At 55.0% G+C, this 25,647-nt stretch overlaps 1 protein-coding gene across 1 annotated transcript in view; it reads left to right on the top strand.

Annotated features, from left to right (window-relative positions):
- SDK1 (sidekick cell adhesion molecule 1) overlaps positions 1-25,647 on the top strand; it is a 538,268-nt gene that overhangs the window by 400,672 nt on the left and 111,949 nt on the right. The window contains exons 19-21 of the mRNA XM_024119146.1: positions 1,361-1,459; positions 7,670-7,861; positions 10,698-10,819. Of these exons, the coding sequence (XP_023974914.1) occupies positions 1,361-1,459; positions 7,670-7,861; positions 10,698-10,819 (413 nt within the window). The remainder of the gene's footprint in view (positions 1-1,360; positions 1,460-7,669; positions 7,862-10,697; positions 10,820-25,647) is intronic.

Genomic DNA, 25,647 nt, shown 5'->3' with positions numbered 1-25,647 from the left:
ACTGTCTTTCTGGAAACTCACAGTTGGGGGAGGATGAGACGGTCCTGACAGCCGTTCGACTTTACCATGTTCCACACTCAGAGAGTGAAACGTGGGCTTCCCCGGAGGCGCGGTGCTCAGGAATCCACCTGCCAGTGCAGCGGACACGGGTTCGAGCCCTGGCCCGGGAAGATGCCACATGCCGCGGAGCAGCTAAGCCCGTGCGCCACCACTACTGAGCCCCCGGACGGCCCTGCGGTCCCTCCAGAGCAAGCAGGAGGCCCCCGTGCCAGGCCCGGCTCTGGGCTCGGTGGCCGTGCATCCCAGGGCAGTTGCTTCACTGCCCTGGGCCTGGCGTTGAATTTTACGGCCGCAAAGTCCGGGAGGGATCCGAGCAGATTCGTAATGTCCCTCCGGCTCTGAGAATCCGTGATCTTGGACCTGTTGAACTCCTGTTTTGGCCTCTCAGGCCTTTTCTCTCCGGTGCTCGTCAAAGTGACAGCAAGCTCATCTTAGAAATGACTTGATATTCTGACGGGACGGTAACTGACGACTAGTAACAATAGCAGCCAACGTCGATCAGCGTTTTTGTGGTGTCAGGACACGCTAAGCGCTACCGTGTTTTAGTCCATTTCTTCTCACGATTACCTTGCAGAGTGAGTTATTTTTATTTTCCCTGTTTCACAGATGAGCAAACTAAGGCTTAGAGAGCTTAAGTAATGCACAGCCAGCAAGCAGAGGGGCCAGGCTTGAACCCCGCTGAGCCCAGCGTTAAATCGCGGCTCTACCACTCTGCCCTCCTGCACTAGGAGGGGCTACAGTCAGGGAAACATGCCGTTTTGCTGGAAATTTCTCTCGCGCCCGCCCTGCCCCCGGGGCCCCTGGGGAGAGTGAGTAGGGGTTGCGGCCTGGAATTCTGGATCAGGTGGGCAGGCATCGCCCTGCAGCCAGGTGTGGCCGGGACTGCCTCCGGGCCAGGGCTCCGGGCTCTGTCCCCACACAAGCCAGACACATGACACGGCTGCAGAGGCCTCTGGGGATGCTGGTGCACGCGGTGGCTTTCAGGATCCAGCCACCTGGTTGTTCCAATTAGACCAGATCAGGAGAAAGACAGAGAAGGGATTGTGTCTACCTCTCCTCTGCGGCCGGCCTCTGCAGTTCTTGGCGAGGCCGGGACGAGGCCGAATGAAATAATTTACGTGACCGTAGCCGGCTCACCTTCAGCACCTCGCACTCCCTGTCCCTCTGGGTTTTCTCTGACATTTCCTGCGGGCTCCGGCCCAGCTCCCTGCCCCCTTCCACAGTGAGAACGTTCCACGCAAATCTGACCGGAGAGTATTGGGCTATCTTGCTAACAGACGTCTTTGTGTTTAATTGCTAGAACCGGGAGCTGTGGGACACCTGAGTTTCACGGAGATCCTGGACACGTCTCTCAAGGTCAGCTGGCAGGAGCCCCTGGAGAAAAACGGCATCGTTACAGGTAAGGGTCTCAGGCTTCAGGTAGAGGAGGAACACGTTTGCCCCAACACAGAGCGATGGACCCGGCGCCAAACACGGCGGCTGGCAGCGCGCGGGTGCCTGCGGCCCCTGCAGGGTGACTGGCCGCAGGGCCGAGGGCAGAGGACCTGCTCGCCACCCCCAGGCGGTGCCACCGAGAGCCCCTCTCCCTCCTGGGCCGCAGCCTCAGAGTTTGGAGATTTGGCCTCCTCGCCTTATCCGAACAAGCCTCTAACGCCTCCGGTCAGCAGGAATCCGTGTTTCTGGTGCGTCCTCTCATGGGCCTTTCTCTCCCTTAGTTCTCACGGCAACTCAGTGAGGCGACTGCTGAGATTACGACCGTTGCACAGCTGAGGAGACTGAGGCTCAGGCGGGTGGGGTGACCTTTCCTCGGCAGCTGTGCCCTGGGCGCCTGCGTGCGCAGGAAACGCTGCAGCCACCGCCGCGCGGCGGCCCCGGTGCCCCGGCCTGCGAGTGGCCGGGCCACGCCTGCCTCTCGCCCCCGATGCCAGTGCCAGGCCGCCGGCCCCCTCGGGGGCCCTCAGGGTGAGCGGCGCCCGGGGAGCCAGGGGCGCGGGGCTGGGCGCCGGCCGCCTCTCCTCTCCTGCGGCGGGGTCTCTGGGGAGCAGCTCACCTTTGTAGGGCTTTTAATGATTTTACGTCGTAGAAGAGGTTTCTGAAAAACCTTTCAGGTTAAAGCTGCATTGAAATCTTAGTTTGGGGGAAGCAAATTGCAGGCTTGATAAAATCCGCGTGGCTGCAGCCTCAGGGGAAGCTGGGGAGGACGTTGTTCCAGCAGGTTCAGGGCTCCCCTCGCAGACCCCTTCCCCCCTCCCCGCGCGCGGGCATCGAAGCACCCTCACGGGGCTGCGGGCGACCCCCGGGGGCTGCCCGGCGTGCTGTGCCCCGGGCGGGGGGCCCTTTCCATTCAGCAGCCAGCTCTTGAAGCGTCCCGCCAGCGCGACGCGTTCTCACCGCGCAGGCCCCGCTGCTCCGGCAGCGCTCTCGGGGGCCTCACGTCCGTCCGCCGGCGAGCGCACCGGAGCCGGAGCTGTGCCGCCCCCCCTCAGCGACCGGCCACGTGGTGCAGCCGACCACCGAGGCCCCTGGGGTCCCTCGTGAGCCCCGCGGCCCAGGAGGCGTGCTCACGCCGGCTGCGCGGTCAGGAAAACCGTCCGGGAGGGAGCCGCGCGGACCAGGAGCGATCGGCCGTCCCCGGCCTGGCCGCGGGGTCAGGGTCCCCTTCCTCCCGCCCTGTGTCCCGGGTGGCAGCACCATCCGCGGGCACCTCCCGCGTGCAGGCCCCCTTAGCGTTCCGGCTCTCGTTTCGTTCCCGAACGACCAGGCGAGGTGCGTCTCATAACCCCGTCTGAGACCTTGGGCGATAACGTCCAGGGCCGCGCGGCCAGCAGGTGGCCAAGCCGGGACAGGGATGCCGCGTCCTCTCCTCCACATCACCAACCCCTGGACGCGGGCTCGACCCGCGCCCCTCACCCCGGCCCGGAGCGTCCCTGTCTCGGGTCCTTTGCTCTCGGTGACCCGCTGGGTTCCTCGCCATATGCCGCAGGCCAGAGAAGCACCTGACAGTTGCGCTTACCAGCTGGTCAGCTGCAAGCAACTTAGGAAGTATTTCTATCCTAGCACCTTAATAGCCGTTTGAAAAGAGAAGACACGTTGACTGAAAGAAAAGAATGTTTGCATTTCCTTCTCCAATAACCAGTTAGTTCCTGATGGGACGTGTGCGCCCCCAGGTGCTGCCCGGCTACTCCAACTTGGAATCAGAGTGGACCTGCCTCCCGAATCGCCTGTTCCACGTCGGTTTTCACATTGTTCCTGTGTCCTTATCACAGCAACCACCAAAAACTCAGCTTTGCAAAGACAGGGTGCATCCAAAGGAGCGCGGCGCCCTCTGATGCTGAATTGTGACTCGCTCAAGCCGGAGGGTTGCGGGGTCCCACGGACACGGGCGGAGGGCCTGCAGCGCCCGGGGGACCGTGTTCCTGCCCTAAACGCCCCCCCCCCTCCCGTTACTCAGAAAACCTCCCGGCGTCAGCCCCGCCCGCTGCGTACCTGCTGGGTGCCCTCTACTCACCTGGACTCGAGCAGACCCCCTCACAGAGTGGAGTCCTCGGGTCCAGATGGTACCTGAGAACGGATGCCGCCTCTAACCCTCACTGTTAAGTAAATTTACGAATCTAGTTCTGCCCTCAAGAAGCTGATGTTTTGAAATACCCACTTTAAATAATGTTAAGTCCAGGAATGGGGAAAAGTCACTATTGAAACTGGACCTCCAAACCCCAATCTGTTGCACGTTCTGAGGTCTTCTTAGTAGAGGGCTGCGGTGCTGAGTAGGTAGTGAAGAAGCCCTCCTGTGGCCGGGAACGGGAGGAATTAAACCAGGTGGGTGCAGGGGCGGGGGAGGGAGGTTGCAGGCAGCAGGACGTCCCTTTAAGGTTCGCAGAGGGAGGAAGAACAGGCTAGTGAGAGGGAAGGCGAACCCAGAAGCACCAAATGCTTAGCAGGAGGCTACCACTTGGAAGAAAAAGGCGTTCTAGCTCAGGCCCCTTGGGGACCGTCTGTGGCTGAATTAGAGTGAATTAGAGCCGTACCTCCTGCTGATTTCAGAGGGGGCTGAGGTGGGGAGAGGCAGACCGTTTACCTCCGTCAGCTCAGCCTTTAGGATTCACCTGAGTGTGCTGCGTTTCAGAAATCTGGCCAGGACCCCTTGGTGGACAGACTCCGCAGGCAGCCAGGCAGCCAGGCAGGCAGGCCTTGCCTCCTCACAGACACACCCGCAGCCCCACCCTGCCCTTTGGGAGCAGCGAGGTCTCCCCCCAGTTTCCAGTCTTGAAGGAGACCCGCGGGCGTCACCACCCGAGTGCAGCCGACGTCCCCAGGCTGAGCGGTGGGCACCAGTACTCCCGGTTGATGGTCACCCGTCGCACCAGCTAACAGAGCTTAAGGAACCCAATTTCGTGTTTTATTAAACAAATACCTGTAGTTACAGGCAACAGCTATTGTTTATTGTGGAACTCGGCCTTCGCAGCCGGGGCTGTTCAGAGCTGGGTCGCCCTGCCCCTGGGCTGGGAGCGAGTACGCGGTGGCGGCTCCGAGGGTCGGGGTCGGAGCTGCAGGCAGACGCTCCGCTGTCCTCTCTCGGGGCCGCGTTGTCCCACCACGTCTGGCCTGTGCTGTTGCCCTTCCCGCCCACCCTGTAAGACGGGCTGCGGGGGCAGAGGGCCTCCCCAGAGGCGGGAGCCCGGCGGTGGCCACCTGCCAGGGACCCCTGCCCTCCGTGGGGCTCTCCCTGCCCTGGACGCTGTGCCCGGACGCGCAGGGCGGCGCTCCCCGGGTTGACTGGGTTTCCCGTGGGGCACGCCGGCAGCACCCAGAGGCCTTTTCCAGGCTGGCGGGAGAGAATTTCACCAAGTATAGCAAAAGAGAAACCGTGCTTGTGGGCACACCTGGCCTCCCAAAGCCCCTTTCAGGGAACGTCCGCAGGGCCCCAGCGACCGTCCCTCTGGAGCCGCTCCATCAGCGCCGGAGGCTGTTAGCGCAGCTGCCGGGCAGACGGCTGCATGACGTCGGTGCCGCGTGCGGGCCGCTCTGTGGTGCGGACGGCCCTCGGGAAACGGGGCGCGGGAGCCTCCCTGTGCCGCCGGAAGGAGAGGCGAGCGGCGGGGCCGCCGGGCGCCCGCGCGAACCGCCCACGAGCGTCCTCCTCTCTCCCTGCGTGAGCTCTGGTCTCTGAGGGCCGGGATGCAGGCCGCAGCCTGGGGTTGGATGCACTGCCGTCTCGCAGAGAGTTCACGTCGGATCCACGCAGAGTTAGCGCTGAAGCTCGTCCGGTCGCTAGTCTCAGTTGGGCAGCTGTTTGGAGCAGGTAGGGCGCCAGCTGGAGGCCCGGGCCCTGGCTGGGGGCCCCCCTTCCTGCACCGGAGCCAGAGGGACACTCACGGCCAGGACGGCCCGCTCGGGGCCCTGCCCACCACACGGCCCCGCTTGGTCCCTCTGTGCGCGGCCTCCGGGCCAGCTCCCTCTCTCTGCTCGTGTCTGTCACACCCTTTCCTGAGCACACGAGCGTCTTCAGTTGTCCGTTTGGTGGTGTTTGTACCCACAGCGGCAGCACACTGGATTGTCCGTTTTGACGCCAGGAGAGCCTAGTAATTCTCTTCTGCTAAAGGTGCTGGAATTGCTGTGCTTGGGCGCCAGGTTGCCATGCAGAACAGAAGGCTGTATTTTAGTAAATTCTGATGAAGAGCAGCTTTTAAACAAACAAAATTGTCCGACAGACAAGGCTGTAACATTAACAACATACATAACAGCAAGCGTATATAACAACATAACGACGGCCTTCTCCTCCTGTGCGTTCAGGGGAGACCCTGAGTATCATCACTCGGCGTAGAGATTTATCAGGCTAACCCACCAAGGCCGGGGCTGGTTTCCAGGTTTACCTGTGCACGTCAAGACTTCCGAGGGCGGGTCTTGTGGAAGGAGGCTCCGTGGAGGAAGAAGGGCCTGGGCCGTTTCTAGCCAGTTCAGGAACCTCTGGTGGCACTGGCTGCCTCCTTTGTAAGGTAGGGGTCATGATGGCTCCAGCCTCAGAGCTCTGTCACGAGGTTGAGTGAATTAATGCAGGTGAAGTGTTCAGAGCACCACAGGAACGTCATAAATACTCCATGGATTTGAAGTTATTAATCCTCACTGCCCTGAAGGTTTCTCTTTTTTTAATTGTGCAGTCAGTTCCAAAAATCTGAACGGGCAAAAAAGACAGAACGGGTTGATTTTAGGACATCGTGGTGTTCGTTGAGAACACGGCCCGTTGAGACTGCGGGAAGCCAGAGGTCAGGACGGTCCCTGGGAGGAGGGAGGTTCTAAGGCCCGGAGTCGGGAGATGGTGAGTGCTTGGCCCCCCGAGAGGCGGCGGTCCCCGCGGGCCAGGAGCGCAGCTAGGGGCTTCCGACGTGCGGCAGGGCCCCCGCTTGCTCCACTGCCGGGTGCCCCGTCCGCCCCGCCCTAGTACAGGAGCCCCCCAGCACACAGAGGTCGCCAGGCTGTGGGGCAGCAGACGGGCAGCGGCTTCTGACATTAAAATTTTATCGTTTTCCAAACCCTGAGGTCCCGAGACGCTCTCCTCGAAATTCTTGTTCACCTGCGAGTGTGAGTCTCTCACCCTGCTTATTGCTTTCATCGGAGTGAGAGGAACGAGAAGACGCCTCTTAGTGCTTCTCTCTCCCCAGTTTATCGGCCGGGAAGACGGAAGAACAAGCGTTTTCAGCACTCTGCCTTTGGCCCCGGCAGCGCCCTCCATCGCCACCTCCCTCTTTAGGAGACGCTCTTAAATGTTCTCTAATCACAGGGGCTGGTAGGGTCCTTTTTCTCTGAGCCCCAGACTGCAATGGCTGAATAAATTTTGATCACGAGGCCCCGCCGGACGATCAGAGCACAGAGGAGATCAGATGTCGCTCAGAAAACAGGCTCGAAGGGGAAGGCAGAGCTGGAAGCGACACTCGTGCCCTGGGAGAGAGGAACTTTAAGGCAAAAAGTGTTTTATCAATCATTTTGTACAGGGAAAAGTGGCAGTGTTTCCACAAATTAGTTGCAAGCCAGGAGCAAGCTGCTGATTTGGGGTACCGTGTGACGAAAATATGAGCTTCTAAAAATGGAAATACAGGGGCTTCCCTGGTGGCCCAGCGGTTGAGAGCCCGCCTGCCGACGCGGGGGACGCGGGTTCGCGCCCCGGTCCGGGAGGATCCCACGTGCCGCGGAGCGGCCGTGGGCCTGCGCGTCCGGAGCCTGTGCTCCGCGACGGGAGAGGCCACCGCAGCGAGAGGCCCGCGTACCGCAAAAAAAAAAAAAAAAGGAAATACGGATGAAGCACGTCTGTCGTTTGACAAGAGAAGGCTGCACCCAGCACCGCAGGCTGCCCGTCATCCCTCAGGCCCCTCCGTCCGCACCCCGGGGACCGAGCTCGCCGAGGTCCCAGCCCCGTCCTCCTGCCGCCCCGGGGGTCCAGCGGCCGCATGGAGGGGCCCAGCCTGGGCTCTCGTTTCCGTGGCTGTGGACTCTCAGTGGCCTTCAGTGGGCCCGGCTGAGCTCCCTGCTGTTGCCCAGATCCTCCGAGATAAACGGGGGGCCCAGCCTCTGTCCCCGGGACCCCGGGACTAACCCTGTGCCCTCGCTTGCTCTGCAGGCTACCGGATCTCCTGGGAGGTGTACGGGAAGAGCGACTCGCGGCTGGAGCTCACTCTCGACAGCTCGACGCACGAGTATAAGATCCAAGGGCTGTCCTCCCTCACCACCTACACCATCGACGTGGCGGCCCTCACCGCCGTGGGCGCTGGCCTGGCCGCCTCGTCCACCATCTCCTCCGGGGTGCCCCCAGGTCAGTGCGCGCGGGCCGCCGCGTGTCCCTGGGCCCTTTCTCACGCTCAGAGTCGATGTGCGTCTTTTGTGCAGAAGTCCCTGGGGGCCTTTGAAAGAGGGGTGGCAGCTCCTGGCTCGGATGGTCGGCGGTCAGTGAACGTTACGGTTAAGACCAGGAAGCACAAAACTGTGTGCACTCAACAAAACAGTGACGATGTGGGTTTGAGGGAAGGAGTGAGGAGGAGGTAGGTGGGGAGAAGAGGTACAGAGGGGGAGGAGAGAGAGGAAGGGGCGTGAAGGGTGAAGGGTGTGTCCACACACAGCAGGGCCGCGGTGACCCTGCTCTCGGGGCTTTCTGGAAGCCAGTGTCCTCCCAAACGTTCACCCTCATCCAGCTTTGGAAATTGCACTCAACTTCTTCTCTCCAAAGTTTATGTTTGAAATGAAAGAGTTTTTCCAAGGAATTCACCAAATACATGTGGGTGTGAGAGGATGTCGTGGGGCCATCGGTTCAGTTCCGTAATTAAAGCCAGAGGTCTCTTGCTCTTGAAAAATGTCAGTTGGCCTCATTTTGGTCTTTGAGAAAAAAGCACCGCGGCTTTGCTCCTCAGGCCCCGAAAGGCTGAAGCCAGCATTTACCCCCATCGCACCCTCCACGCCCAGTTAGGGTTTTGTAACCACGCCCAGTTAGGGTTTTGTAATTATTTTCTTGGAAGCATGGCACACCACAGGGGACCTGAAGAGAACACTAAACAAGTGAAATGTATACAGTTTTTAAAACTCCCCAGAGGACTGACCGCCTCTCCACACAGGGACTGTGTTTCGGGAGAAGCCGTGGGGTGGTAGAGAAGGAGGGAGCGTTTCCTGTCCTCTGGGCGCTGTGACCCCACAGGGCACTTCCTACCTTCCTGGCCGTCAGGGGAGCCTTGAGCCCGCAGGGTCCCGAAACAAGGCTTTCTGTCTACTGATAAGCAGTCACCACTGCCCTCCGTCTCAGGCAGCGATGCTTCTGACGCTGTCGTGAGCCCCAGAATCATGAGGGCTTCCCCCCGCATCAGTGCTGGGCCCGCTCCCGCATGGCCGCCTCCTGGGTCTGGGGCGAGGCTGGAGAGCTTTTGCCGTGGAACGAGCCCCAGGCGGCACCCACGCTGCTGGTCGGGGAGGTCGGGGATCACGCTTGAGGCAGTCCGATGTTCTTTTAAAGGTATTTTCAAAATACATGCATCCTTTCTTAAGAAAGAAGTCTTTGGCTTCCAGAGAGATTCCGTTATTCTACGTAAACAGCCCGCTCCCAAAGCACACGTTTAAAATGTTGTTAGTACTTTAATAACTAGTGATGATGAGATGTCGACGGCACATGATTTAATCTGTTAGACACGGCTGACGTACAGCGACCGGGGTAACGCTGGGGGCACGTCCCTGTGCGTGACCAGGTTGTTCCCTGGACGGCTTGGACGCCGTCCAGCCGGGGCTGGGAAGTGGGCGAGCTGACCTCACCTCCGCCCCCAGCGTGACTGTGGCCAGCTCTGCCCTGGACGCAGAGAAGCGCTGGAGGGGACACGGGCCCGGCTGTGCCGGGTGGACCTGATACCCAGGCTCGGGGGAGGCCGCGGGGCTGCTGTTGCTTCCCTGACGGTTCGGGTCACCTGTAGCCGGGGGTCCATCCTGGGGCAGGCCGAGCAAAATCACGTGATGACGATCCCTTTGGGGGCTGTGTTCCGTTTGCCGTGCTTAAAGTTTACATCCATCAGCGACTGACGAACCAGCTAAAGAATCCAGGGAGCTGAGAAATATGCAAAAAAGTCACTTGTCCTTTGATTTAAATATTTTCCTCTTCAAATTCATTAGACGTGATGTGGAAAGGACCCTTGAGAGCCTAGCGACACTGCCTGTGCAAATACTGAATCGATCACCAAAGAGGTCTTATCGTCCCTGTGCGAGACCTGGTCTTAAATACCCCAAACACGGGCGAGTTCAGAAGCTGTTCCTCAGATACGGCGCGGCCTGAGAGCCTTTCTGCTGCTTGCATTGCAGCTTTTTCGCCTTCATTTCATCCTGCTGTCTTTCTCTAGAGTTTCTGCATCGCCCAATAACGTAAGGGCTCCCATTCTGGACTCACAGTATCTCACTTCTGAGTGGGACAGGCTCCTTGGGGGGGAGTGGGCAACCCGCCCAAGGGCCTGTGTTCAGCAAGGAGGCTTAGCCGCAGGCAGCCTGAGAGCGGGGGAGCCTCGTGCAGAACCCACCCGCCCCTCGTTAGGCTGCCAGGGCCACCGAGCACCGGCAAAGCGGGAAGAGTGCTGCGCTCTCACCTGAGTCCGGTTGTCTTGGAAACCAGAGCCAGGGAGCCTACGGCTCGGGACCTGCACACCTCCCCACGTCAAGCTGCCTGGAGATGCACGGGGTGCACGCTCCCCCCGCCTCTTTCGAAGGCCTCAAGGTCATTGTCAGAGGGAGGAGGGACGGTCGGTCCTTTGGGTTCTTTGAGGATCCGGGAAGAACTACCTTGGTCCATGCTTTCTTCACTCAACAAGTGTCTACTGATCACCTGCTGTTCAGGGAGATGATGAGTGAGACATGACCCGACCTTCACGGTTTGTCATCTGGGAGCCACATTCACAGGTCTCCGGTGACACGGCACGTGGCCTGGAGCCTAACGGGCCACCCCGTTGGAGTGGCAGTCATGCTGTGAGCACGTGCCTGGAAAGCTGTGCTTCTCACCTTCGTGCTTGTGAACACAAACCCTGTTCTGATATAGAGGCATTTTGGAACTGTTTGCTTGCTGACATGTTGATGCCTTTCCTAAGCTGTGACAGAATTTAAATCTCCACCTTTCCCCTCTCATTTATCTCCAGAACTCCCTGGTGCCCCATCCAATCTGGTCATTTCCAACATCAGCCCTCGCTCAGCCACCCTGCAGTTCCGACCCGGCTACGACGGGAAGACGTCCATCTCCAGGTGGATCGTGGAGGGACAGGTACGATCTCCTTGAAGCCGAGAGTGGCAGTTTCCACAGAGTGACACTGGGGCCTAAAGTTGAGAGACGGTTGACTGATGCCTTTGCAGAGTGATGCATCCGTAGCCGGAGCTGCCTCTGGGTAGTTTGGGAGGTGGTGATGTTTGCAGGAGGAGAACCGGAGACTGGGATGCCGGGTTGAGGGTGTGGGAAGATGGGGAAGACGGGATGTTAGGCTGGGCTCTTACTGGAGGGCGCAAGAAGTGATCATGGGGTGAACGTTCAAGTTGTGGTCCAATGTATAGTAAGCTCCCCCAATTCGATGGCGTCGTTGGTTGAGATTCTTCTTTTAATTCTCTATCACGATTAGCTACCGAACAGACTAAGAGGATGGATTGGTACAGCTTTTCTCTCAGATGAATGAATGACTGTGCATTTACTCAGCAGTGTTTGTAGAGCGTGCTTATTTCCAGGCACTATTCTAGGCACCAGGGGCACGGTGGTAAACAAAACCAGACAAAGTCTGTGCCCTAAAGGAGCAAAGTCCTCTCTCAGGAGAAGGACCCTCAGGTTGCTGGGAGAGGAACATGCCCTTTACCTGCGAGGACGGCAGGGGTGCCGGATGGCTGGAGTGAGGGCGTGTCGGGGAGAGCCGGGGGCAGGTCACGGAGATCCCGAGGGTCGACCTTAGGGAGAACTTGGCCTCTGACTCAAAGCACGATAGCAAGATAGCAAGCCGCACAGGGCGCGTGCGTCAGAGGGAGGGCCACAGGGGCCTCGGTGAATCCCACCCTCCCGGAAGCGCCTTGTCCTAAGAGCTGAGAAAGCAGACAAAGAGCCGCATGACGGCGGTGGTAAAGTTTCCAAATAGTTATTGTCCGTGCAGTAAAACCCCAGGGATTTTCGTGGCTGTGCTTGTGCTTTATTGCCAGACAGTTCGCTCTTGGAAATTGGCCATAAATCAGGGCACGAATTCCATCTACATCTTCAAAACTGTCATTAAGCAACTGTTTCCAGAAACCTCTGCAGGATTCTGACGATGGGAACCAGGTATTTGGAACTGATCAATCAACGGGGCTGGAACAATTATTTACGTAGAAGAAAATCACCGTATGCCCCTACCTCCCATCAAGGTGAAAAAATAAATCCCCTGGAAATGAAAACCAAAAGAATAAAAGCGAACTTTAAAACGCATCGAAGAAAATCAAGGAGGAAAATCGTGGTATCTCCTGGAAACCAATCCTGGCGTCTCAGCGTCTGCCAGATGGAGCCGGGCGAGTGCTCGGAGGGACACGGAAGCCGAGAGTCTGTCCTTGGTGTCACTGGACAGCAGTACAGCTGGGCACGGTGAACGCCAAGGGCACCAACTCCGAGGGCTTCCGAGTGGGAGTCAGGCCAGGCGGGGCCGCAGGAGTGGAGATGCCCACCCCTCCGGGGCTCAACTCAAGATCTGCGTCTCGTGCTTCCGGAGCCAGACCTGGGAGCGTCCACGCTCCTTCTGCCCGGGTTCTGTTCGCCAGGACAGCCACGGGCTCCAGGCAGCCGCGGGGGGTCTGGGAAGGGTCCCTCCTTCTGTCTGTCCGAGGAGAGGAAGTGATGGGGGAACACATAGCCCTTCTCTCCACACGACGTTGGCTTCGTGCTCTGTCCCGCAACTGATCTACTTATATTTTTAATCTAAAACATTTTAAACATACCCAAAAGGAAGCAGCACGATCTAATGAGCTCCCACACTCACCCATCACCCAGGTTCGTCTCTTGTTGCTGGAGTGTTTGGGGGCTACTTTTTTCAATTAAAAAAAATTTTACTGGGCTCCCCTGGTGGCGCAGTGGTTGGGGGTCCGCCTGCCGATGCAGGGGACGCGGGTTCGTGCCCCGGTCCGGGAGGATCCCACATGCCGCGGAGCGGCTGGGCCCGTGAGCCACGGCCGCTGAGCCTGCGCGTCCGGAGCCTGTGCTCCGCGACGGGAGAGGCCGCAGCAGTGAGAGGCCCGCGTACCGCAAAAAAAAAAAAAAAAATTTTACTAAAGTATCGTCTATTCATACTATGACATTATTTTCAATTGTACCACAGTGATTCAATATTTTTAAAGATTATACTCCATTTAAAGTTATTACAAAATACTGGTTATATTCACTGTGCTATACATGAAATCCTTATATCTTATTTATTTCATGCCTATTAGTTTGCACCTTTTCTTTTTAAATTGAAGTATAGTTGCTGTACAATATTATGTAAGTTAGAGGTGTACAGTATAGTCATTCACAATCTTTAAAGGTTGTCCTCCATTTATAGTTATTATAAAATATTGGCTCTCTTCCCCGCGTGGTATGACACATCCTGAAGCTTAGTTAGAGCCTTGTACTCGCCGCCCCATGTGCCCCCCCCTTCCCTCTCTCCCCTGGTGACCACTGAGTATCTCAGACCACACGTCATTTTATTCCCACGTATTCAGCACGGAATAGGCACAAATTTCACAAGCACAATGCTGAGGAAGAGGAGCCAGACTCGTGATTTGAGTCCACAGGTACAAAGTCCCAGACAAGAAAACATAATCTTTGGCGTTAGAGCCCTGGTCCCCTCTGGGGTCTTGTACGGAAGGCTCTGGAATGTTAGGAAGGTTAGGAATGTTGTCTCTCGGTCTGGATCTGGGTTGCACACCCGTTCTCATCTTGTGCACCTGTCTTCCTTCGATAACTTGACGTTAAACTATGGATGCTTTTTCTCATAATGAGAATGCCATTATCACACCTGACAAAATTAATAAACATTCCTTAATATCATCTAATAATCAGTACACTTTCAAATTTCCCCAGATTTTCCAAAAACGTCTTTTTACCGTGGCTTTGATGAGAACAGGATCCACACGAAGTTCACATTATGCATTTGGTTGTCGTGTCTCTTAAATCATTTTGTTTTTAATTTTAACAGCTTTTTCAAGGTATAGTTGGCATATAACAAACTTGACATTTCTAGCGTATACAGTCTGTTAAGTTTTGACCCAGATGCGCACGTCTGTATTCCTGTAAGGCCCTCGCCACAGTCTGTACAGTGAGCAAGCCCATCGCCCCCAGAAGCTCCCCTGCGCCCTCTGCAACCCTCCCTAGCCCCCCTCAAGCCCACCGTGTCCCCGCCCACCACTCAGCTGCCTTCTGCCACTAGAGGTGTTGCCCTTTTCGCCCAGAGCCCCTTCTGCTCCCCTGCCACTGCCTTGTTACAGACCCCAGTCCCCTGTCCCGTGGAATGCCCTCCCGTCTGCATCCTTCTAGTGTCACGTCACGTGTCCCCCTACCCGCGTGTCTCCTGTAAACAGGAAGTTCATTCTAACGCCTCCATGGGATCCTTCCCACGCTGTCGTGGTCACTGTGGCGGAGAGTCATTCCTGGGCGGGGCCGGGGGCTTCCTGCGGCGGCACATCAGGACACACGGGGTCCCGGGGTCCCCCTCTAGGGAACGTAGGGACACCGCACGATCGGCAGCCTGGTCCCTGCCTTGTCCTCCCGTCAGCTTTGTATGCAGCGGTCTCACCCGTCGGTGACCTCTGCCTGAATGCGGTATTATCTCCAGATACTCAAAATGGCCACTTTCTGTCGGTCTTCCCGCGTTTAGCAGCTGGAAGTCTGGGGAGCAGCAGTTCCGTGCTCCCTCAGGTCGGGCCGCCCCCCGCGCACAGGACGGCAGGCCCTGGCAGAGTGAGCGGCCCGTTCCCAGCCCTCCCAGCGTTAACAGCTTTTGCTCTCTTCCCTTTTTGCCCTGCTCTCTCTTTTCCTGAGCGTCGGTAGGACGGGACAGGTTTTGTGTGTATTCAGTCACCGGCAGCCGCCATTCTTTTTGAACCTAACACTGACCCATCCTGGCCAGTGGGCGGCCCTTCATGTTCTGGGTGTTTTGACTTCACGGTAACGGATCTCGGATGATTTCCTCGTTTCCTGATGCAGGGGATTTCCCGGGAGCATCTTGTGCCTTCGGGCGCCGGGCTGAAGCTCAAACTCAGCCGCTGCTGCCTGGTTTCCTTTAGTGTCAAATCGTGTTTAAAGGCCGTAATCTGGGCTCTGAGGGGAGGGGAGGGTCCTCATTGCTGCTGACTGGTCATCGTTTCTAGACTTTTCCAGCGGATAGAGAGAGGAAACGCATATTTTTGGAAACATCGTGAGTTCGTACTGATATTTCCAATTCAAATTTAAGATTACTTAACTTTGAATTTACGTTTTCAGTAACTTTTATAACTAAAAGTGTGCTTTCTAGAAATATTAACGAAATTACTTATTTTCTTTATCCTGTTATTCTGTAAAGAGCCTCAGACTTGCAGTGTCCATGATACTGCTCTGGAGCCTGCTGGATGCAACCGTATTACACTGTGGATGTACAGTCAAAATACTGAGTCTAAACTCTTCTCTGTGTGTTTCTATCACCAACCTAATACAGATTAGCTTCATTCATTTCAGTGCCTTTGTTTTGTTCTTTTGCTTCAATTTTTAGAGATTGCTTTCTTTAAATATCATTTTTACTTTTTAAAAAACTGCTCAAACATTTAAAATTTAATTTATTTTTGAGCACGTAACTCATTTGCATGATCTCAAAGTCAAAACTACGAGTTATATTCAGGGAAGTTTGTGTTCGTCTTTCTCCCTTTAGTTGCCTCTCTCCCCGGAAGCCCCACAGAAGGTTTCTGGCTGGTCCTCTTTTGTCTTTTGCAGCGTTGGCAATATACGTACCCGTGTCCCCCTTCCGTATGCAGAAGGTGCTTTGCTTTCTTCGGTTGAGGACATGTGAACATCACGTGCCTGGCACGTGGTCTTCCCTTGTGTGGACGTGCAAGTTTGTGTGTTCAGCTGGTCCTCTGGACGCCTGGGGTGTGCGTTCCTCTCCTGCTTCTGCCACAACAAACAGCCAAAACCCGGTGGCCGGAACAACGCAAGGGTGTTATCTCACAGCTTCGGGCTCCACGGGCTGAAGTCCGGGTGTGGGCACGTCGCGTTCCTGTCCGGAGGCTCTGGAAGACCACCGTCTCCTGCTCGTTCAGGCTGTTGCCAGTGGTCCTAGGACCGAGCTGGCTGTCACCATCCCCAGCTTCTGCGGCCACCACGTCCTTCCCTCCACCTCCAGAGCCAGCCATGGCGGGTAGTTCCTTCCCAGGCTTCAGCTGTCTCCTTCTGTCTCATCCGCACTGACCCAGTCCCACTCTCGCACTTTTCGGGACCCACCCATATAATCCAGGGTAACCTCCCTATTTCAGGGCTCTTAACCTTCATCACGTCTGCAAAATCCCTTCTGTGTGGAGTAACGTCCCCACAGGTCCCAGGGATTAGGGTGTGGACACCTGGGGAGTGGTTGGAAGGGTGCCCGCAGGGGGCGTTATTCTACCTACAGGTGTTTTTAGCCTTTTGCTTTACTCATTTTGTACTTTGGCCGCTGAATCTTTGGGATAGATTCCTAGGAACGGGACTCCGAGATCAAGCGATGAACATATATGTAAATTTCCTAGACATTACCACATCCCTCTGCTATAGGTTGTACATTTGGCATTTCCATCAGCAGTATATAGAATTGGTTGCCATGCCAAAAAAAATTGAAGTCTAATTTATCAACCTTTTCTTGCAAGGTTTTGCACTTCAAGTCTTAGATAGAAAGGTTTTCCTCCTTCTCAGGTTAAAAAGGAATTCACCCAGTTTTTTTTACTACCAGTTCTATGGTTTCATGTTTGCATTTAGGTCTCCATCCATTTGGAATTTGTTCTTTTTTATATGGAGTGAGGTATGAGTCCGTTTTTTATCACTTTGCAAATAGCTATGCAATTGTCCCCGAAACATCTATTGAAAAGTCCATTTCTTCCTCCTCCTGGTTTGTAGTGTTAAATTCCCATATGCACTTGGGTCTGTGTCTGAACTGTTTATTCTGTTCTATTAGGCAGGCTGTTCATGCACTAACTCTACACTGTTTAATTATAGAGGCTTTAAAATTTGTTTTAATGTCTGGAAAGGTCTTCCCAATCCCCACCAACATACACGCACGCGCACACACAGAGACGCGCACACAGAGACGCGCACACACAGAGACGCACACGCATGCGCGCGCGCTGCTCTGCTCTTCTTGCCGTTGTCTTATGATGTCGTCTTTCTATCCAAGAACATGATACGTCTTTCCATTTGTTTAAATCTACTTTTGTCAGCTCTTTTCTTCCTGTCCAAAGCACTGGGCTATCTATTCCTACCTTCTCTCTGCTCCCAAAAAGGCAGGCACACTGAGGGGCCATCAGCGTGCCTCAGAAACTGTGATTGGAAAAGTATGGACTGTGCACCAGCGGCCCCGGCCCCCCTTTTCCTCGCCCCCCTTTCCTAGCTCTGTGGCCCTGGACATATTTAACTTCTGCGCAAGCCCCGGCGTCCTCGTCTGTAGAACGGGGTCAGTAGTGCCCTTGCAAGATGGTCGGGAGGATTAATCGATGTATGTACATTTTGTTACATTTTCTGACTCTGTTGCTGGCATATAAGATCACAGTTGATTTTTGAATTTTTCTTTAATTTAATGAACTCTCCTGCGTTCTAAGTGCTTTTACAAACATTAACTCATTTACTCCTCGTACTGACCGAGAGGAGGCTGCTGCGACCCAGTCCTGCAGACGAGACCCGAGGGCCTCCGTTACGCCCCCGGACCACACGGCTCAGCCCGGGAGGGGACCGGCTTGGGCGGCCTGGCCCCTGGTCCACACCTGAGGCTGCAGCTGTGCCACCACCCAGCCTGGTGTGAGGGCCTCAGGGCCGGAAGCTTGGAGAATCTCTTGTTAGTCTGTTCATTCTTCTGTCGTTTTCTGTAAAGAAGTCACATCACCTGCTGCTAGTGACAGTTTTATTTCTTCCTTTGAAATCTTTCTTTCTCTTTCCTGTTTCTTTTTATTTATTGCTCTTAATGGGAGGGCTAGATCGTCCTGTATCATATTGAATTGGAGCAGCGTTAGAACAACCTTTGTTTTATTACGAACTTTAAAGAAATTCTTTTAAGATTTTATTATCAAGTGTGACATTTACAACGCTTACGGGAGGTTTTGTGTGGGATCCTTGAGGCTTTGTTTTTGCAGCTAGCTTGTATCGGGTTCAGACGATGCTTTTCTAATCCTGGTTTGCTAGGAGGGGGTTTTTTTTGCGTTTTTTTAGGATTAAAAAAATCATAAAGAAGTTTAATTTTGTCAAACTGTGTTTTGCATCTGCTGAGTTGTTCATGTTTTTTCTTCCTTCGTCTGTTGGTGAGACGATTTATGTTGATACTCTAATGTTCGCCCATCCCAGCGTTCCGGAGATAAACACAATTTGATGTTTATTTTGTTTGGTTTAGTTTGGGTGGAAGATTTATGTATTCATGTTCATAAGTGAACTTGGCTTTTCTGGTTGTTGGTTTGGCTTTTAAGACCAAGGGTTCGCTTTCGCACCAGTTTTCATAAATAAAGTTGTGATTGCTCTGAGGGGAGCTGAGAGGGAGGGGCGCCGGCGCCCTGGCCTTGCTGGCGCAGGCAGGAGCCTCGTGACCGTCTTCCTAAGGTAGCCGGCATTCCTCATCCCAGCTGCGGGTCAGTGCAGATTCCAGGGCACACCGGCGCCCAGACCCCACCTCAAATCAATTTGTCAGCATTTCCGGGCGTGGGGGGTCCGTCCTGTTTGTATGTAACTTCCCAGGTGACACAGGGGGTTGAAAAGCTACCGTGTCTGCTGCTCTGGTCCTGCCTCGGGGGCCCCGTGCACGGGGCCTGGAGTAGGACGTGTCAGTGATCCGGCCTCCGCCCACGTCTCTTTCCAGAGGTTCCGGGGCTCCGTTCCCCAGGGAGGATGATCCGGGCAGGCTCCGTGCCTTTCCCCAGAGGTGGCCGTGCCCCTTCCCCGGGCCTGCAGCTGGTGTCTCAGAGTGGCCGGGGCGGCGCAGGTCCATGGCACGGGGCCCGTGGGCGATGGCACAGACTCCCCCTGGTGTGCAGCTCCTGGGCTGCCGTGCTCACAGCTAGCTCACCGCCAGCCTGTAGCCATTTCTTAAAAGTCTGAGATTGCCCTGAAGTTCATTTTTACCTTTCACCTTGAAAGTATTTCAAAACCACAGAAAAGTTGCAAGAATACTACAAAGAATGGCCCTTCACCCAGACACCCTATCCAAGTTCTGTCAGTTGTCCCCAAATGTCCTCGGTAGCAAAAGGATCCAGTCCAGGACCACACATTGCACCTGGCTGTCCTGTCTCTCCCTCCCCTCACCTGGAATAGTTCCTCGGCCACTCCGATCACTTCACGACCTTGACGGTTTCAGAGATCACAGGCCATTCGTTTCCTAGGATATCCCCCAATTTGGATGTGTATATTTCTTCATGATTAGACCCAGATTATGCATTTTTGGTCAGAATGTCACAGAAGTGATGCTGGGTTCTTCACACTGTGTCTTGTTGGGTTTAACATGATATCGAAATGCCCCATCTTTGGTGGAGTTAATTTTGCTCACTCGAGCAAAATGGAGTCCACCGGCTTTTGTCCACTGTAAAGTTACTTTTCTCCCTTTGACAATGAATAAGTATTTTGCGGGGAGATACTTCAAGGTTATGTGAAAATCTCACTCACCCTTCCACTCACATCCCTAGTTTGTCATTCACCGATTACGTTTTGCCAGAATTAATTAGTATAATGAGGCACCCACTTGTGACCTTTCTAATTCGATCATTTCTTCTACATTTATTGATTGGACTTTTATTGTTAAAAACCAAAAGAGCTTTCTCTTCGCACTTATTCATTCATTTATTTGTTTATATCAGTGTGGACTCGTGGATTCCTATTTTATGGAACAGATTGTAATCCATTGCTGGCATTATTTCCGTTGATGCTCCAACTTTCCTACATTTGACCAGTGGGAGGCCCTCCAGCCGGCACCTGTGTTCTTTTCACGTGTTCCAGTTACTGGGAGTACCTCCCTACTTTCTGGCACGAGGTGTTCTTGGATTATCTTATTCTTGTACCTTCCTTCCCAGCCATTCTCCCAGGAAACCTGGATCCTTTCGGTGGAGAGTGGTATTTAGAAACCAAGATCTGGGCACCGGATGTGCTCCTTGCTCCTCGGGAGTCATTGCTCCAGGCCCTCTCAGGGCACAGAGCTAGGAGACACACGTGCTCACGTGCGTGCAGGTCTGTATCCAGGTCTGTCTCTGTATCTGTCTGCATACACTGAGAAGCATTAGTTGACACCAGCACCTCCAAATACAATTCAGTACCATCCATTTACTCAGGCTACCCCCCCTCCACGTTTATACTGGCCCTACTTTGCTCCCAGTGTCCTCATTCTGTTTACTTACTTGCTGAATCCCCCATATGTGGCCAGTCCTTTGAGCTGAGTGGACACCTTCTTTGCACAGGTCCTGATTAAGCTCCTTTGCCTTGAGCTTCTGGAAGGAAGGATGAAGGCTGCCCTAAAACTTTTAAATTGAAAACTTAAGTTATCAGAATCTAAAGTTAATCATTATCTCTCTCTTCCTCCCGGTGGTACGGGATTCTAAAATTCCTCAATTCCAGGTCATACTTGTTATTGTGTCCAGTGTTCACTTCTACCTTGTTTCCTATATCCGCAAAGGCTGCGATGACGGTTACCATCTTTTCGTATAGTCAGCGCTTGCCTAGACTTCACGGCGAGTCTGGCTGCAGCTGCACTTCCCGCTCTGTTGGCCTCCAGGCATGGACCTCGCTTCCCCATGCGCCCAGCCATGCATCTGTTATGCGTCTGTTACACTCTCTTCAGCTCTGCTCTGGCTTTGGGGTCGGAGGCTTTTCGGGTTAGCTAGTCTGCCATATCTCCAGAACTGGAAGTCCCTTTGAAATGGTCTTTCTAAAATATTTTACCCTTAACTCAGCAAGTCTAAAAATTCTGGTAGTGGTGCAGACAGTTGGAACTTCAAAACCAAAAAGGTAATTTTTTCTCCTGAAACTCGTGATTTGAACCATTTGGGTTTCAATATTCCTAGAGAGTAAATGTTCATCTATAAAAAGCAGCTTAGTTCCAAACCCCAGGGGTGAGGGTTACAGACGTTTGCCGGCCAAGAGGAGACTAGAGGATGTGTCGAGCATTTCGTCACTCGGTGGGTAGGGCCCGAGCCGATCCCGTCCCAGAGCTGACACGCACGCGGCCCCTGTAACGGCTCCTCCTGCCACGTGGACGAGGTGCCCCTTTCCTCCATCCTCCGCCCTGACTCCACCAACGGACCGCTACCTGGTTTAAGTTGTACTAACGCATTCTCTCGGTCAAATTCTTTGGAACTGGCTTTCAATCATATACTAAGTGATCCCAAGAAAATATCACAGTGATGTGGCCAAGTTAGCATGAATATCCGTTCTGGGGCAAACGAATCCCGCTTTCATTTGTGAACGGTTCCTACTAACCTCGAAGGCATATTACAGCAGGGTGTCCATTCAAAAACCAATGAATGGGCATCTCTTTAAAGGCTTTGAAAGGCACTTCATTGCTCGGCCAGTGTTCAGCTATCTGCAGACTCAAGGCAGAACATACTTCGACCCACCCCCTCATCTAAAACACACATGGCCCCGTCCAGGTAGAGAACAGACCTGCAGCCTCTGAGAGAGGTCTTTCCTTGTGCCGCCCTCCTGGCCTCCATCACATTCCATGCATCGTCCTGTGACTCACTCCCACGAGGGGCCACGGACAAGGTCCCTGAGGACATGCGGTACGAAGAACCAGTGACACCGTCGGTGGCACAAAGACAGCCAGAAAGACCGGACCTTGAACCCCAGCTCCGCCCCTCCCATTCAGGTCCTTCGGCTGTAGAACGGGAATGATGGCACCTGTCTTTCAGGCTGCTGGAGCGCTAGAACATTTGGTTATGTTGATGTATCTACGATGTGCGTGGCTCTGCGTTCTATAGGCATGAGGTACTTTACAAGTCAAATCTCCTCTGAGAAGCCCGTCAGCCCCTCAGGACAGTGGGAGGCCATGTCCATGCCACGTGGTCCCCCAGGAAGCCTCAGTGCGCCGCCGCTACTTCTCTGAGGACGCCTTGGCGCATTGCTGGTCCAGGCAGGCTCCAGCTTCCCCAGACTCAACACGATGGGGCCCTAGAGACCGTGACTGGCATAGGTGACATCTTCTGGAATATTCCACACCTAATTCCCTTCAAATGGATGCAAGCCCCGCCCAGGCAGGCGCTCTGTGCTGCAGTGCAGTCCCAGCGTTCGCTCACCCAGTGTCCCACCCAGGAAGTGGTTGTGGCCTCCTGCCCTGTGCCTGGCCGCGGGCTGGGATCCTCGGAGGAGCGAGGCTCAGGGGCGCCCGGGCCGGCGAGACGTCGGCCACTTAGCGATGGATCACGTAGAAAGTGGGGAGGTGATTACGGAGGTTTGCTCAGGGTGCTGGGGACGCTGAGGAAGGAGGGACGGAGCCGCTCAGGTGGCCGTAGAGGCCCACGAAGGGGGTGAGCCCCATCCCCAGGGACCTCGGCAGTTAGCCAGGGCAGAGGAGAGCTGAGCGGCCCCCGGGAGCAAGGACTGGGCTGCTGCCACGACGTTCTGTGGCAGGACAGCGTTTGCTTTCCTCCCCTCTGATCCACGTCTCTGCAGAAGAGTTGCCTTTGGATTCTGACCGTGTGTTAGAGCGCGCCGAGCAGGCTGAGTCCTTGGAGGAGTCGTCAGTGAGTTACGGAATTAAAGACCCTCATCGCTGGAGGAGCCCCTTGAAAGGGCCTGTAAAAAGCTGATGCTCAGACGTGGGTTAAAATTTTAAATAGCGGCTTTTACGGGTATTTCTGGTTCCGTAATGCTTTGCTTAATTAGTAACCTTTGCCTGTAGAGTGAGCAAAGCATCTCCTCCCACACTTTCATGGCGTGCCGTAAAAGGGGAGATCGCACGTGTGACGTGTTTTCCTTTGCTGCCGCTTGCCGGCCGGTGCGTCTGGGGGCCCCGCCGTTCGCAGCTGTTGGCTGCGTCTAACAGCCAAGATAACACCCGGGCTTCTCCAAAGGCTGCTCTGGGCAAGGTTTTCTGTAATGAAGATGCTGGTGGCAGCACTTGGGTGCAGATAAAGCTGGTTCCATCCGAAAATGGAAAGAAAAAAGAAAAAGCCCATTTAGTGATATTCGTGTATAATAGTAGCCATTTTCTTAAGAGGCCCTGTTTCAGGGAGCGTTATGGGCTAATAAAACGCAGCGCGGCCTGCTGAGTGCCGGTCTCTAGGTAACTACAGAGCGGCGGAGGTGGCGAGCCAGCGCCCAGGAGCCACGGGCGAGGCGCTCACCGATGCCCGAGGTGGCCCAGCAGTGTCTGCGGCGGTGGCATTTGGAGACGCACCTTCCGCGGAGAACTTGGGGTGCGGGGTGGGGTGACGCTCTGTCTCCCAAGTACACGTCCCCCCAGGGGACCGGATCGGGGCTGAAGAGTGGAAGGCCGGGCTTTGTTTCCTCTTCTTTTTGCTGATGTGCTCCCCCGAGAGAAAGCTTTCGGGGTGTATGGGGCCCCGTGTTTCCCCATCGTACCTGGTCCAGGCCTCTCCCAGTAAATCTCTCCTGGAGGTGAGTTCTCGGGAAAACATGGTCCTGGCAGGTGTGTGTCCACCTTCTTTTGTCACAGTCGAGGCCCGGGCTGCCGGGCTTGCAGCCAGTGCGCTGCCTGGGAGTCCGGGCTGGGAGCCCTTCCTGCCCCTCCGAGGCCCCATCTGTTCCATCCACGCCTGCACCCACTCCCCACGTGCCGAGGGCCGGTGGGCTCCAGTCCCGAGCTGACCCCTGGGTGCCCCCATCTCCGGCGCGGAAGGAGGAGGGACTCGGGGAAGAAACAGGGCACCGGAACCTCACGGCCAGTGAGGGAGAAGCGGACAGCCGTGGGCCTCCGGGGAGGCTCCGTTCACGACCCTCTCCGTTCACGACCCTCCCTCAGAGCGAGGACGGCAGGTGTACCCACATCAGGGGAACAGCTCTCTGAAATGTTGCTCTCAACGGTCCACTTTGCTGTGTATGCATTCCCAGTGACTTTTTTCTCTTTAACAGTCCATAAAATTGTTAAATAGCAAGTTGGGAAACATCGAGGCTTAGGAAGAGCGGAGGTTCCCTGGAATAAGATACTCAGATGCCCGGCTCGGCCCGGGATCGTCCAGTGTTCCATCCTCGGCTGGGCCCGGCTGTTCGCAGGATGGGACCAGCTGGGACCTGCCAGGAAGTACGTGGCCCCAGGAAGGCCGGGGAGGGACAGGCTGACCAGCGAAGACGGTGCCAGAGCAGAAACCGGGCACACCAGGGAGGAGCCGTCCTCAGCACGAGGCTGCTGGGGGTGTAGGAGACCCGTCGCGCCGCCAAAGCACAGGGACGGGGACCTGGCACCCAGAACGAGTCCTGCGGCCTCTCCTGGCCTCGCTCCCTCGGGAAAACGTTGGGAGAGTGACGACGCCTTGAGAGCCTCAGCACCGACTCACACTTGTTAAGCACGTAATAAAAATATTAAGGTCAAGGCAAACGTTTGGACTCAAAGAGAGCTGCTTGAGCAGCTGTGGCTCCGAGGAAGGACTGTCCTTGCACCGGAAGTGTTCCTGGGACAGGCCCGTGGAGACGGCGCAGGGTTCAGCCCCGGGAAATACTGCCGAGTCCAGCCGACCGCCGGGCCGGCCCCCGGCTGGGCCCACCAAGGTCAGCGACCTACTGGCGCTCAGGACAGGAGGTGCTGGAGTTCCACACGGGTCTCCGGGCAGAGGACCCAGGGGGGCCGCGTCCCCGGTGGGGGCCGTGTGGGTGCAGCTCGGGGGGAGCAGCTCGTGCGGCCAGAAGCCGCTGGGCGTCCAGCTGCTGGTGGGAGAGCTTAGTCACGGGGAAGCAAAGCCATCCCGCATCCAGCCGTGCCCGGTCCCCTTTCCCAGTAGAGACTTTCCATCCTTTGTTTATGGATCTTCTGCCTCTGACGGTGTGCTGCCTCTGGCAGGGTCACGGGCCGGATGCTTTCTATCTCATCACTTCGAGGTCTGGAGTTGGAGATTTCTGACTGCTAATTATCTCTCCTCCTTCCCTCGATATGGGTGGATATTAGGGCTGTTTGTGGCCCTCTTGATAAGTGTCTGTCAGCATTTCAGTTGTAATAAGCCTTGACTGTGGTTGAATTTCTTTTTCATAATAGGAAGAAAAAGAGTGACATTTTTTCTGAACAGTCTGTCACGGCTGCATAAGAGGGCCGTCGCTTCTCTGATGGCTCCTTCAACGACGGCCCAGCCATCTGGGTCAATCTGCCGAGACGGGCTTCAGCTCTGTTCTGGTGTAATGCCTCTGCCTGAGCGCTTAGGTGCTGAGGGGGTAGGTGACGGTGAAATATGCACTCGGATATTTCAGAATGTTCATTGTTTGCTTGATTTGTCCATAATAACACCCTTAAGATGACTTTTCTCTTTTATTTCTCAACTTGCATAGGAAATCTGTACAAGGTGAACGGTTTGAAGTGGCTTTTTTGTTCATTAGTCTGTCAGAGCCCTTTAGATCCTATTATGGGACTTTTAAAAATAAGACAGGAGAAGAAAATACTGCAGCGTGACAACTCAAGTACAACCGAGGGACACGTTTTACTACAAATGTCATTTTCGAGAAATAGAGGTCAATGCACATATAAATCACAACTGTCAAACTAAATTAAATTTTACGAGAGTAACATTTTCCTGTTCTTTTTGAGGGCCGCTCAGATTCTTCCATCCTAATTCTCTTGTTGGAATTTTAGATTTACCTGTATGTTTCATTTTTCCGGTCATTAGGTTTTATACTTGTTTCATTTAGTCATACATTCATCCAGCAAACATTATTAAGCATCTACTGTCAGATAGGTTTCAGGATTCACGCTACATACTAGATTACAAAGATAG

Source organism: Physeter macrocephalus, chromosome 14, assembly GCF_002837175.3.
Source record: "Physeter macrocephalus isolate SW-GA chromosome 14, ASM283717v5, whole genome shotgun sequence".
NCBI classification, from domain to species: Eukaryota; Metazoa; Chordata; class Mammalia; order Artiodactyla; family Physeteridae; genus Physeter; species Physeter macrocephalus.
Note: the sequence above shows the minus strand (reverse complement) of the source record. Positions and strands in the feature narration are given on the sequence as shown.